Raw genomic sequence first — 13,764 nt, 5'->3', positions numbered from 1 at the left:
ACTCTATGGGGGATGTGCTATTACACTCACCCTACAGATGAGGAGACTGAGGCTCAGGGAGGGAAGGTGATTTGCCCAAAGCCACATAACCAATCACTGGCACCCAGACTCTGGGTACGGGCTCTTCCCATCCCTCAAGAGTAGCCTCCTCTCCTTTGGGCCCTGGGCCAGAAGTCACCAGAACCAATGACCAAGATGGTTCCAACCAGCAGCTTTAGAGTCAGCTTCAAGACCTACAAGTCAGACTTCCGGCCATCATAGCAGGCTCGAGATCCCAGACAGATCCCTCACAGGGCTCCCCAAGATGGCCACAGACATCTAGAGGGGAGGGGACACCCAGGAAGTTTTCTTACCAGGCACTGCTGCACTTTCCTGAGGACTGAAGTCTTTTTGTGAGAATCTAAAACCAAGGAGTCCAACCAGCTCTTCCCCAGGCTGATCAGAAAGGGCACACACTGAGAGGCTGGGACAGAAGCCAGGTAGCGGGCCCTGGAGAGAGATGGGGAGAACAAGAGGAGAAGGAACTGGCTGCTTGCTATTGGCCCCTAAAATCAGGGTCCACATGCCCAAGAGTTCATCCCAGGGGCATTCTTTAAATATTTGTTCTCCCCAGTGATGCTGTGGCTCCCTGTGGCAGGTAGCAAACCTCCCATCCATCGTGCTTCTCTTCTACGGGTGGGAACAAATTTCCCATTATGGTCCTCTTCTATGAATGGGCAACACACTTCCCATCATGCTCTTCTTCTATGGGTGGGAACAAACTTCCCATCATGCTACCCATAATGCTCCAGAGCACTGATCAGAGAATAGGTTCTCCATAAACATGTTAATTGATGGACTATTTGAGGGAAGATGAAAAAGAAAGGAAAAGTAGGTGAAGAAAGAGACAAAGAGTAGAGAGAATAAGTAGAAAGTGAGAAAAAAAGTAAGAAAAAGAAAGTAGAAAGAGAAATTCTGTCATCTCCAGTGTAGAACTCTGCCTTCAGCTCTTGACCCTTCAGCTCTTGACCATGTATTCTCAACAGGGTCAATGTCACCCTCAAGAAGGAGAAATTGTTTTGGATGAGGGGTAAAAAATATTTAGTTACGACAATGATCCGTAACCCACTGAAGCTCGACCCTACTCAAAATACTTTTCATCAGTGTATAATTTATTTGACTTAGGAGAAATTAAAATTTTCTCCTTTGGAAGGCAATAAGAAAAGTTGAGAAAGGCTGCATGAAACCCATCTGGCCTACTCGAACCCACTACTCAACTGTTCCAAAACCAGATTCGACATCTTCCCCCAAACATGTTCTTCCGCCTCTGTGCTAACCCACACTCCTTTTTTTCTTTATCCCAAGACTGTCATTGCTATATCCTCAGTATTATTCAAATCTGTTCTCACTTCTGGCCAGGTGCGATGGCTCACAACTGTAATCCCAGCACTTTGGGAGGCCAAGGTGGGTGAATCACCTGAGATCAGGAGTTCGAGACCAGCCTGAGCAACATGGTAAAACCCCATCTCTACCAAAAATACAAAAAATTAGGGAGGCATGGTTGTATGCACCTGTGGTCTCAATTACTCCAGAGGCTGAAGGAGAAGAATCACTTGAACCTGGGAGGCCGAGGTTGCAGTGAGCTCAGTTCACACCACTGCACTCCAACCTGGGTGACAGAATGAGACCCTGTCTCGAAACAACAACAAAAGATCTATTCTTACTTCTCCATTCCCAGTACTACTATCTTATTTATTTCTTCCTTCATCCAACAAATATCTACAAAGCATCTACAGTAAGCTAGGTACTGTTCTAGGCACCAAATATAACAATGAACAAGACACAAATGGTCCTGCATTTGTGGTGCTTAATTCTAGTAGAGACAAGAAACACAGAAACCAATGAATAAAATATTTTGTTTCAGCTATTAATAAATGTAAGGAAGAAGGCCAGGTGTGGTGGCTCACACCTGTAATCCCAGCACTTTGGGAGGCTGAGGCAGGTCTTCTGAGGTCGAGGCCAGCCTAGCCAACAAGGTGAAACCCTGTCTCTACCAAAAAATACAAAAATTAGTAGGGTGTGATGACACATGTCTGTAATCCCAGCTACCAGGGAGGCTGAGGTGGGAGAATCGCTCGAACCCAGGTGGCAGAGGTTGCAATGAGCCAAGATCACACCACTGCACTCCAGCCTGGGTGACAGAGTGAGACTCTGTCTCAAAAATTAATTAATTAATTAATGTAAGGAAGAAAATAAAATGGTAAAAGAGAATGATGATGGGAGTAATCAAACGAGCCCCTTCTAAGGCAGTTCCATTTGAGCTGAGACATGAATGAGTGAAATAAATGCCATGCCAAGATCTGGGTTACTGAAATAATCTGCTGCCTCCCTTCCTTCCATTCAGCCTCCCTGCATTGTATCCTCCATATGCGTAGAGGGTATAATCTTTCTGAAATATAAATCTGATGGCTGCACACAGAATATGAGTGAAACACCTCACTTCGCAAAGCCCCCATGATCTGATGTCCCTTGCTCCTCTGGCTTTCTCTCCCCTATCTACTCTGCAGATACACCCCCATGTGATTACACCCCCATGTTCCCAGAGTGCTTTGCTTTTCTTACTGACTGCTGAACTGGACATTCCCATTCCACTGCCTGGAATGTTCATCTTAAACTCTCTATCCAGCATGAGTTCAGTCTCCCCTGTTTCTCCAGTCTGTAGGTGATATTCCCTCCCCTATGCCCAGTGCTCATTATCTGTCCCCTTTGCCTCTCCTTGGAAGGCAATAAAAAAGTTAAGAAAGGCTGCATGAAACCCATCTGGCCTACTCAACCCCACCACTTGACTGTCCCAAAACCAGATTCAACATCTTCCCCAAAAATATGTTCTTCTGCCTCTGTGCTAACAGAGGTGTGTAACAGCACCTGGCTTTCTTGGAAAGCATCTGGTTTTTCTTGGAAAACACCCTCCCACGCTGTAGGTCCTTGTGTTTTCTCTCCAGCTCCAGGGGTGCAAATACAGATCAAAGTCAAAGTTACCCATCCTCCCAATCTCACTGATTGGTTCAAGAAAAACAAATTTGCCCAATTAAGGTCAATGAGAGTCAAACCCAAGATGTGTATTGAGAATCATGGGTAAAGAACATTTTTCTCTTTTCCCTGAATATGAAGCTGGGAAAATTTAACCTTAGATCTGCCAGGGTTCCCACAGAGAAAGAACTTGCCTGATAGCGAAGCCAACAGAGAAAAGCTGGAACAAGAGACAAATGATATCATTTGAACCTCTAGATTCAGCCATGCCTGAAGTCCCTCTCTGAACTTTCCAATTACCTGAATCAAAAATTCCCTTTTATTGCATAAGTCAGTTTGAGTTTCAGTTCTATCGTTTTCAATCAAATATCAACCTGATATTATAATTGAATTCATGCTTGTCTATTCTCTCTCCCACCATGAGATTATAAGATCTTATAAAAAGAAAATTTAGGTATCTGAGAAATAGCACACAGCAAGTACTCAATGAACATTTTTTTGAATGAATAAAGACAATAAGAGCAAAAGAAGGTAGAGGGAAATCAGGAGACAAGGAGAGAAACAATGTCCAGATCATGTTTGAAAAGCAGGGCTGTCCTGCAGGCCTGAAAGCTCACACATGCCAAGAGAAACGCCTACTGCTCCCATCAGCCCTGATTCCTGTGGAGCCTGGCACAGCCACAAAGCCAGGCCAGCTGGGACTTGCTTCACTGACAGACACTCATTCAGGCTTGGGTTGCTTCGGCTTGGTTTTTACATAACAAGAAAAGCAAGAGGGTCTGTGTGATGCTAGAATTGAAATCCTGGACCTCAAGGGCTTAACTGTCTAAGGCACGCTTCATTCTGCCTCTGGTTCCTCAAGAAAACCCAGTGGGGAGAAAATCACTTTGACTTCAGTGATTCCCACGGACCCTACTGCGCCAGAAAGTGGGGGCTTGTGTTCACTTACGGGAGTGCAGCCAAGAGGAAAGGTGGCATAGACAACCTGGAAACTTCCCAGTATTTCCACGCCAAACAATTAACCTGAAAGATTAAGCATTTCTGGGGATTTAGTGCAGTAAGAAGAACAGCAAACACAGATAGTGCTTTCCATGTGCTATTGAGGCACTATTCTAAGTGCTTCATGTGTGTTCACTTGTGCAATAGAGCACTCTATGATGTGGGTACCACTACTGTGCCTAGTGCATGGATGAGATCATTAAGGCAATAACAAACATGAACACAGACATTTAACTATGAGAATGCTCATCACAATTTTGTTTATATCTGCAAGAAAGGGAGATATAATTTTAACATTCCTCAGTAGGGGATTGGTTAAGTAAAATATGGTATATACTTACAATGGAATAGTGCACCTACTTTGTTTTAATAAGGTAGATTTATATATATCGACACTAAATGATGTCTGTGCTATTTTATGCATGTGCATATATATAGTTAAGCTATATTACATTATATAGTTATATATCATGTAAAAACCACAAATGAGCTATTATACACACTATTCTGTTAAACTATATATAGTTTATATGTATAACTATGCATATAGTTATACAGTTATATTTAACTATATATAGTTATACTTAATTATATATAGTTATATAGATAGCTTAACTATATATAGTTTTATATATATATATATATATATATATATAGCTTAGCCATATACATAGTTAAACAGAACAGTGTGTATAGTATGAGCTCACTTACGGGTTTTTTGTTGTTTTTTTTTTAAACCAGAGTGACAGTCTCGCTCTGTCACCCAGGCTGGAGTACAGTGATGCAATCTCAACTCACCGCAACCTCCACCTTCCAAGTTCAAGCAATTCTCCTGCCTCAGCCTCCCGAGTAGCTGGGATTACAGGCACCCATCACCACGAATGGCTAATTTTTTTTTATTATTTTTAGTAGAGATGGGGTTTCAACATGTTGGCCAGGCTGGTTTCAAACTCCTGACCTCAAGTGATCCGCCCACCTCGGCCTCCCAAAGTGCTAGAATTATAGGCATAAGCCACTGCACCCAGCCCACTTGTGGTTTCTATATTACACATAAGTATATATGTTTTTTTAAATTTTGTTCAAAGATAGAGTCTCACTCTGCCACCCAGGCTGGAATGCAGTGACTCGATTATAGCTCACTGCAGCCTTGAACTCATGAGTTCAAGTGATCCTCCTGCCTCAGCTTCCCAAGTAGCTAGGACTACAGGCATGTGCCACCACACCTGGCTAATTTTTGTATATTTTGTAGAGATAGAGTCTTGCTACACATTGCCCAGGTTCGTTTCAAACCCATGTCCTCAAGTGATCCTCCCACCTCAGCCTCCCAGAGTGCAGGAATTACAGGCATGAGTCATTGCACCTGGCCTATATTTTATATATAAAATAAAACTCTCAAAAATGAGAGCAAACTGTTCTTTATAGTTGCCTCTGAAACATGGTTCAAACACCTCAGTATTATTGACATTTTGGACCAGATACCTCTGTGTAGTGATGCTGTCTTATGCATTGTAGGATGTTGAACCACAACCCTGGCTTCTATCCATTAGATGCCAGTAGCTCTGCTCCAGCTGTGACTACCAAAAGTATTTGCAGACATAGCCAAAAGTCCCTAGGAGGCCAAAATGGTACTCTGTTGAGAACAACTGCTCTAGGAAAAATTTGGGGAAATTTTACTTTCTCTATTTTTTTTTTTTTGTAATAATTACGTGTTTTCAGGACAGGCGTGGTGGCTTATGCCTGTAATCCCAGCACTTTAGGAGGCTGAGACTGGTGGATCACTGGAGGTCAGGAGTTCGAGACCACCTGGCCAACATGGTGAAACCCTGTCTCTACTAAAAATGCAAAAAATTAGCCAGGTGTGGTGGCGGGAGGCTAAAATCCCAGCTATTCGGGAGGCTGAGGCAGGAGAATCACTTGAACCTGGAGGCGGAGGTTGCAGTGAGCTGAGATCGAACCACTACATTCCAGCCTGGGCAACAGAGCAAGATCCTGTCTCAATAATAATAATGATAATAATAATAATGTGTTTTCCGTAAAAATATAAATAAGAAAGGTAAAGTTTCTAATTAACTGGTATTTGAAGGCTCTGAGAACTGGAAGCCTAGGGAAGCACCTTTGTTGGGGCAAACCTTCCTGCTCGAACATGTAGGTCTTCCTCAAAGCAGGTCTGGCCTCCATCCATTTGCTCAATTACTGGCTTGTCCACTTGGGCAGGTCTTTTAATATAGTTCAGTGGTTTGTACTGGCAAACCCATTAGAAATGCAAAGCCTCAGGCCTCACCCGTTACCTACTATATGTAAAACTCTGGGAGTGGGGTCCCAATTTGTGTTTTAACAGCCTTCCAGACAAAGCTGACGCGAGCTCAGCTCTGAGAGTCACTAAAAGAATTAACAGTCCAAGAGAATGACAGAGTTTCATTAAAACTTTACATATTCCTCTAATGATCTCAAAGGATTATACACCAAGCACGCTATGCTTCCTGGTTTTCTGGGAGATAATTTACTTTTTGGAAACTCTTTACTCTGGTCTGAAACACAAGGCCAGAGTTGAGAAGATGCCTTTTATATCCATTACAGGAGTCTGTAAGCCAATGGTTCACACCGGAAGTTCAAATGTTGCAAGGCCTGTGTTTACTGGCTTAGACACTGTGAAAAATCAGTCACTGGCTGGGCTCAGTGGCTCATGCCTGCCATGCCAGCACTTTGGGAGGCTGAGGCAGGAGGATCACTTGAGCCCAGGTGTTTGAGACCAGCCTGGGCAACATATCAAGACCCCAACTCTGTGAAAAATAAATAAGTTAGCCAGGCATGGTGATGTATACCTTTAGTCCTAGCTACTCAAGAGGCTGAGGTGGGAGGATCACTTGAGCCCAGGAGGTTGAGGCTGCAGTGAACCATGATCGTGCCACTGCACTCCAGCCTGAGCGACAGGGCAAGATCCTGTCAAAAAAAAAAAAAAATTAGTTACTGCTTCCAGTGCCCCCAAAGGGTTAAACAGCCTCCATAGTCTTTTGGAAAATGAAGTTTTAAGTGAGAAAGCAAATGCTCTCAGAGTACTGTTCGCATTCACAGCTATTCCTGCAAAGCATTGGAATACTAGCTGAAGAATTATCTTCCATCCCAGGAGAGCATAATTGTGAACATGCAAAATACTATCCCTTATGAATATATTTTAAGCTTCAACTTTGAGAATGGAATAATCAATCTGTTGATACTTTGGCTGTAGAGATGTGGGTATTTGGAGCTGCTTTAAAAGAAACTGGAAAAAAAAAAAAAACCTGACTCAATCTTTGGCCCCAAGTCATCACTTGTGTCTGAATAATTCTGGCATAAAGATCTTTAGAAGCCACAGCCAATGCCAGCCCAGTGACTGGGGAAGGGAGAGAGAATCAGAAGTTAGAAAATGCTTTAAACGGTACCTGATATGGTGAAAGCAAGGCGAAGTTGTTCTGAAAATCCTGGAAATGGGCCAGAAAGAAGTCGGCACTCATGGCATCAATGTGTGAGCAGGTCACACCTTTCACCAGCTGCCCAGCACTAGAAAACAAAACAAGGGACTCGGGAGAGAAAGGGGTTGGGGAGGAGAGGAAAGAAAGAGCAGGAGAAGGCAGACGTGATCAGACACATGCTATAGACGTGACTGCCTAACTCTCCCTCCTGGGAAAGTAGGCTCCTCTGGCAGAAGGAAGCCTGTTCGGCATCCAGGCTAAGTTACGTTGTCCTACCTCAGAAGCTCCTCAGGTCTTCTGGTGGTCTTTAACAGAAGCTCATACAGGAACAGAGCCTGAGAGAAGAGAATGATCGACAGCACTGATGGCACACTCAGCGTGAGGCCCTATCGGGAAGGCGCCCCACAATCCCATTTTACAGATGGGGAAATGGAGGCTTCACAGGTTATGTCAGTTACGTAGGACCAGACCATTGCTAAGTGGCAGTGCCAAGATTTGAATTGGTGTCAAGGTAATTCCAGAACCCTGCTCTCACACGCCAGGTGATTCCCTATACTCCATGAGGCAGATAAGAAGCAAAGATGTTGGTGGCAGGGCTGGAGTTTTACATCCTGTGCTTTATGAAGCTGCTGACCAGCTGAGAACTCCCTGTGACTCCTATTTACATGTGCACCTGCCAGGTCCTGAACACCAGGCATCCCAGAATAGACCAGGATGGGCTAGAAAGCACCAGCAATAAAGTACCTGCAGCCGGCAGCATGCACCCGTTTCCAACCACCCCCAGATGAGCACTCTAGAACAATGTTAAGTAGACAGGGGAGTCATTTGTTTTAAGGAACATAATTTTACAGAATCCCTAACTTGCAGATGCAATCAAGTACTACATTTGTCTATTTTATAGACTCTGAAACTTTGAGCATCATTCCCCAAACAGAATAAATTATGAGCTAGTGTTAGACATGGTAGCTGAGAGCCATAAAGCAGCACAAAAGCCCAGGCAAAAGGGGCGGGCGATGGAGAGAAGTTCTGGACACTGTGTGTGGCCCCAGAGACTTCCTTGGGCATGGGGTCAAATTCTGGGACCCTCCCATGGTCTTCCCCATCTCAGGAAATGACAATCCATCAGCCCAGTGGCTGAGACAAAAGTATCTTTTTTTTTTTGAGACGGAGTCTTGTTCTGTTGCCAGGCTGGAGTGCAGTGGGGCAATCTCAGCTCGCTGCAACCTCCACCTCCTGGGTTCAAGCAATTCCCCTGCCTCAGCCTCCTGAGTAGCTGGGACTACAGGCATGTGCCACCACGCCCAGCTAATTTTTTGTATTTTAGTAGAGATAAGTTTCACCATGTTGGCCAGGGTGGTCTCGATCTCCTGACCTTGTGATCCACCTGCCTCAGCTTCCCAGAGTGCTGGGATTCCAGGCATGGACCACCATGCCTGGTGGAGACAAACGTATCTTGAAGTTTTTGGTGGCAGGATGTATTTTCCAAAATAAAATGATTGGCCGGGCACCCTGGCTCACACCTGTAATCCCAAGTCTTTGGGAGGCCAATGCAGGCGGATCACTTGAGGTCAGAAATTTGACACCAGCCTGGCCAACATGGTAAAACCCCATCTAGATAAAAAAAAATACATAAATTAGCCAGGCCTGACAGCATGTGCCTGTAATCCCAGCTACTCAGGAGGCAGAGGCATGAGGATTGCTTGAACTCAGGAGACGGAGGTTACAGTGAGCCAAGATTGTGCCACTGTACTCCAGCCTGAGCTACCAAGAGATTCTGCCTCAAAAAATAAAATAATAAAATGGTTGCCACTGTCACTAAATTTAGAGGTGGTTTGTGACACAGCAATAGGTCACTGGGATATCATCCAGCCTCATGAGAGACCCTGAGCAAGAGGCCCTGGAACAGACAGGGATTTGTGTCTATTTCATTCACTTTTGCACCCTCAGCACTGTGAACAGCACCTGGCGCATTGATGAGCAGTGCTTGATAAACATTTGCTGGGTGCATGTAATGAAGACTAACTGAATGCAAAGGAAATCAAGGACAGTACTAAGGCAGAGCATCCACTTCAACAGCACCATCCCCCCAAGCAGCCTCAATGCTGGCAGCGTTTAATAAGACACATCACAGCCGTGAGTATTTATAGCACATGGCCCAGCTGGCATACACCAGTGACCCTCATTTTATTATCAAAATTATCCCCATTTTGCACACGAGAAAACTGAGGCCATGTAAGGAACTTCTCCAAAGCTAATAAATAAGTGGGAGCCAGAATTCATGCTAAGGTCTTGTCTAACTCGTTTTTTTTTAAGAGGCACGGTCTTGCTCTGTTGCCCAGACTGGAGTGCGGTGGCATGACCATAGCTCACTGCAGTGTGGAACTCCCAGGCTCAAGGGATTCTCCTGCCCCGGCCTCCTGAGCAGCTGGGACCACAGGCATGCATCACCATGCCTGGCTCATTTTTTAACTTTTTGTAGAGGCAGGGTCTTTCTATGTTGCCCAGGCTGGTCTTGAACTCTGGGCGTCAGGCGATCCTCCTGCCTCTGCCTGTTCAATTTCTTAATACTATACTATTCTGCCTCCTGGGTTTAATCACACAGAAATAAATTTCTTTTATCAAATTAACCTTAAAAGAGACCATTCATTCTCACCAGACAGACAGAAATATAGGATCAATCTCTGCTTCATGGTAATACCTGGCTCCTCCCAAGTTCCTTTTCCTTCAGGACTGTAGAGTTGAATCCAGGTTCCCTCCTTAAATCAAAGAGAGACACTTCCTTAAAGAAAGCCCCTTGTATCTCCACAATGCCTGAGGCAGTGTCTCCCGATTCGATCATCTGCCAAAAGTGAGAAGCAACACAACAACCTTGTAAAAAAAAATGTATTGAGCTTTGAGGAAGGGCCGGACATTATATCACAGGCTATAAAATCCATCAGACCAACTCAGCAACCCTATGAAGTGGACAGTGGCATCATTCCCATTTCACAGGCTAGGAAACAGAGACTTCAAGGGTGAAGAGTTGAAAGTCAGTGAGATGCAAGGCCAACTTTGTCTTACTCCAAAACCCACGGTCTTTATTTTAACCATATGAGCTACTGCTATATGCAGAGTGTTGGCGTTTTAGGCCAAACCCCTTAGGTTTTGATTTCCCTGACAAGTGAAAAGGGGCCAGACATGGTGGCTCACACCTGTAATCCCAGCACTATAGGAGGCCGAGGTGGGCAGATCACTTGAGCCTAGGAGTTTGAGACCAGCCTGGGCAATATGGCAAGACCCCGTCTCTACAAAAAAAACATAAAAATCAGCCAGTGGCACAGGTCTGTAGTCTCAGCTACACGGGAGGGTGAGAGGATCACTTGAGCCCCGGAGGTTGAGGCTGCAGTGAACCAAGCTCATGCCACTGCATGCTGGCCAGGGTAATAGAGCAAGACCCTATTTAACAAAAAAAATGGAATACAGGTGTGGCTATGGACAGTGAAAAGGACTTTCAGATGCCCCCTAGAACTTTTGAGTTTATTTTTAGAGTTGAAAAGCAAATTTTAGGCCAGGCACAGTGGCTCACACCTGTAATCTCAGCACTTTGGGAGGCCAAGGCAGAAAGATTATTTGAGGCCAGGAGTTGGAGACCACACTGGGCAATATAGCAGTACTCCATCTCTATAAAAAATTAATAAATTAGCCAAGCATGGTAGCTTGAGGCCAGGAGTCCAATACTAGCCTGGGCAACACAGCAAAACCATATCTCTACAAAAAGTTTAAAAATAAGCAGGTGTGGTGATCATGCCTATGATCCCAGCTATTTAAGAGGTTGAGGCAGGAGGATTGCTTTCTTTCTGAGAAAGAAAGAAGGAAGGAAGGGAGAGAGGGAGGGAGGGAGGAAGGAAGGAAAGAAGAAAGGAAAGAAGGAAGGAAGGGAGGAAGGGAGGGAGGGAGGGAGAGACTGCAGTGAGCTATGATCAACCACTTTACTCCAGCGTGAGTAACAAATAAAATTGTCTCAAAAAAAAAATCTTTTGAAGTGTTATAAGATCAGGAAACCTGATTTAAGAAAGTCTTCCAGATTAGACTGGGGGAAAAATGGGGTCCGGAAAGAATGGCAGCATGACTGAAGGGCTCTGTCTGGAAAGGAGGGAAGGTGAGCCGCCAGGGGAAGGCAGAGCCACTCCAGACACTGACAGCTGAGACAATCCCACCCCTGGATTCATGGCCCAAAGTCACAGCCAACTCACCAAACTGCAAAACCACACCCACTGTGAGCGAGCCACGTGGCTGAGCACCAGACAACTTCCCTCTCACCTTGCTGAGGATACCTTGCTTCTGGGCAGGTGACAAGTTGAACACATACTGGGAGACAGCACTTCTCAGGACCTGCGAGAGGTCCTTGCGGTCCATGCTGCAGAAGTCCTGGGTGCTGACCCCGACCAGCAGAGCGCCCATCTGGCTGACATTGTAGAAAGACAGTACCTAGAAGAGGACCAGCCACATAGTCAAGCTCTGCTCCCGCCTTTTGCCTCTCCGACATGCACTCAGCCCATCTATATGCCAAGTATTGGAATGGGTGACACCTTAGAACCACAGCAGTGAGCCAGACAGATGCTGCCTCCACAGGCCTTCCTTCCTTCCTTCTATCAAGAAAAATAGCTGGCCAGGAGCAGTGGCTCATACCCGTAATCCCAGAACTTTGAGAGGCCAAGGTGGGTGGATCACCTGAGGTCAGGAGTTTGAGAGCATCCTGGCCAACATGGTGAAACCTCGTCTCTACTAAAAATATGAAAATTAGCCAGATGTGGTGGCAGGTGCCTGTAATCCCAGCTACTTGGGAGGCTGAGGCAGGAGAATTGCTTGAGCCCGGCAGGCACAGGTTGCAGTGAGCTGAGATTGCAGCATTGCACTCCAGCCTGGGCAACAAAAGCAAAACTCTGTAGAAAGAAAAAAAAAGAAAGTAAAAGAAAAGAAGGAGGGAGGGGAGGGAGGGGGAGGGGAGGAAAGGGAGAAAGAAAGTAACGAGGGGGAAGGAAGGAAAGAAAGAGAGAGATAAAGAAAGAGGGAGAGAGAAAAAGAAAGGAAGAAAAGAAAGAAAGAGAGAGAAAGAAAAAGAAGAAAGAAAGAAAGAAAGAAAGAAAGAAAGAAAGAAAGAAAGAAAGAAAGAAAGAAAGAAAGAAAGAGAGAAAGAAAGAAGGAAAGAAGGAAAGAGAGAAAGAAAGAAGGAAAGAAGGAAAGAAAGAGAAGAAAGTTACACTTGGGCTTTTTTCTTTCACTTACAGTGAAGATGCTAGATAGTTTTCCATATAATCAAGGACATGCTTTGGTTCTATGAAAAGACAGTTGAGTGGATTCCTGTAGTTATTGTATGTATAATGGGTGGTCTCATGCTGTCTTCAAAGAAGGCAAGACATTTTGACCTCTTGCCTTCTGAGTAAAGTGGCTTCACATCTCAGTAGGAAGTGTTGGATATTAGGAAAGAGACAAACCACTTTGTCCTGGGCTGGGAGGGAACAACACAGTCTCCCTCAACTCCCTAAAATCAAATTCAGAGAGAACTGCCAAGGTGGACCCATGGAGCCCCAATCAAGGTCCAGAAACAAGGATTCAAAGCTTTCAACATAAAGTCACCATGCGACTAGAAGAGACTAGATGAATGGGCTAGCCTGGCCCCTGCGTCAGAAAGGGGGAATGGGTGGACATTGGTCGTGGTGCCATGATGGAGACAGTGAGCATGGGAGTTAAATAAGATGGCTCTGGGGCCAGATGCCCTGGGTTCAATCCCAGCTGCATAATTTTCATGTGGCCTTGTCAGTTCCCTTACACACTCTGTACCCTACATGAATGAACTGGAAAATGAAGATTACAGCACTACCGACTCCAGAGGATTGTTGGATTAAATCATTAACTCACTTAGAACACAACCTGGCACATAGTAAGTGTTCAGCAAATGTCTGTTATTCCACATCCTCCCTCCCTGGGCCCCACAATGGAGGAAGCAGGCTAGGACCAGCCATTGGAGCTGCAGCAGCCCTTCATCCCACCCTCACCCTCCCTACTGACATCCTGCTCCAGTTCCCAGTTGGATTTACTTTGGGCGATGTGGTTGGAATATATTTGGCTCAGAACCATGACATAGCAAACCTAGCTTTTAAAACTTGAAGAGCTTTAAAAAGACTTGGATGCCAAGAAGAAATCCCCTATTCCTGCTCTTTGGGAGGCCAAAGCAGGTGGATTGCTTGAGCTCAGGAGCTCGACATCTATCTGGGCAACACTGCAAAATCCCATCTCTACCAAAAAAATACAAAAATCAGCCCTGCAT

The 13,764-nt window shown here is 45.0% G+C and overlaps 1 protein-coding gene across 1 annotated transcript in view; it reads right to left on the bottom strand.

Moving 5' to 3' along the window:
• The window catches only part of OTOA (otoancorin), an 81,697-nt gene that overhangs the window by 34,421 nt on the left and 33,512 nt on the right, over positions 1–13,764 (bottom strand). Inside the window, exons 13-18 of the mRNA XM_032242938.1 lie at positions 11,757–11,924; positions 10,156–10,296; positions 7,734–7,792; positions 7,428–7,545; positions 3,959–4,032; positions 354–489 (exon numbers count right to left, since the gene is read on the bottom strand). Of these exons, the coding sequence (XP_032098829.1) occupies positions 354–489; positions 3,959–4,032; positions 7,428–7,545; positions 7,734–7,792; positions 10,156–10,296; positions 11,757–11,924 (696 nt within the window). The remainder of the gene's footprint in view (positions 1–353; positions 490–3,958; positions 4,033–7,427; positions 7,546–7,733; positions 7,793–10,155; positions 10,297–11,756; positions 11,925–13,764) is intronic.

The sequence above is a fragment of the Sapajus apella genome, unplaced genomic scaffold (assembly GCF_009761245.1).
Source record: "Sapajus apella isolate SASKATOON/1434 unplaced genomic scaffold, GSC_monkey_1.0 scaffold51, whole genome shotgun sequence".
Taxonomy (NCBI): domain Eukaryota; kingdom Metazoa; phylum Chordata; class Mammalia; order Primates; family Cebidae; genus Sapajus; species Sapajus apella.
The sequence above is the reverse complement of the archived record's forward strand: the minus strand, read 5'-3'. Positions and strand labels throughout refer to the sequence as shown.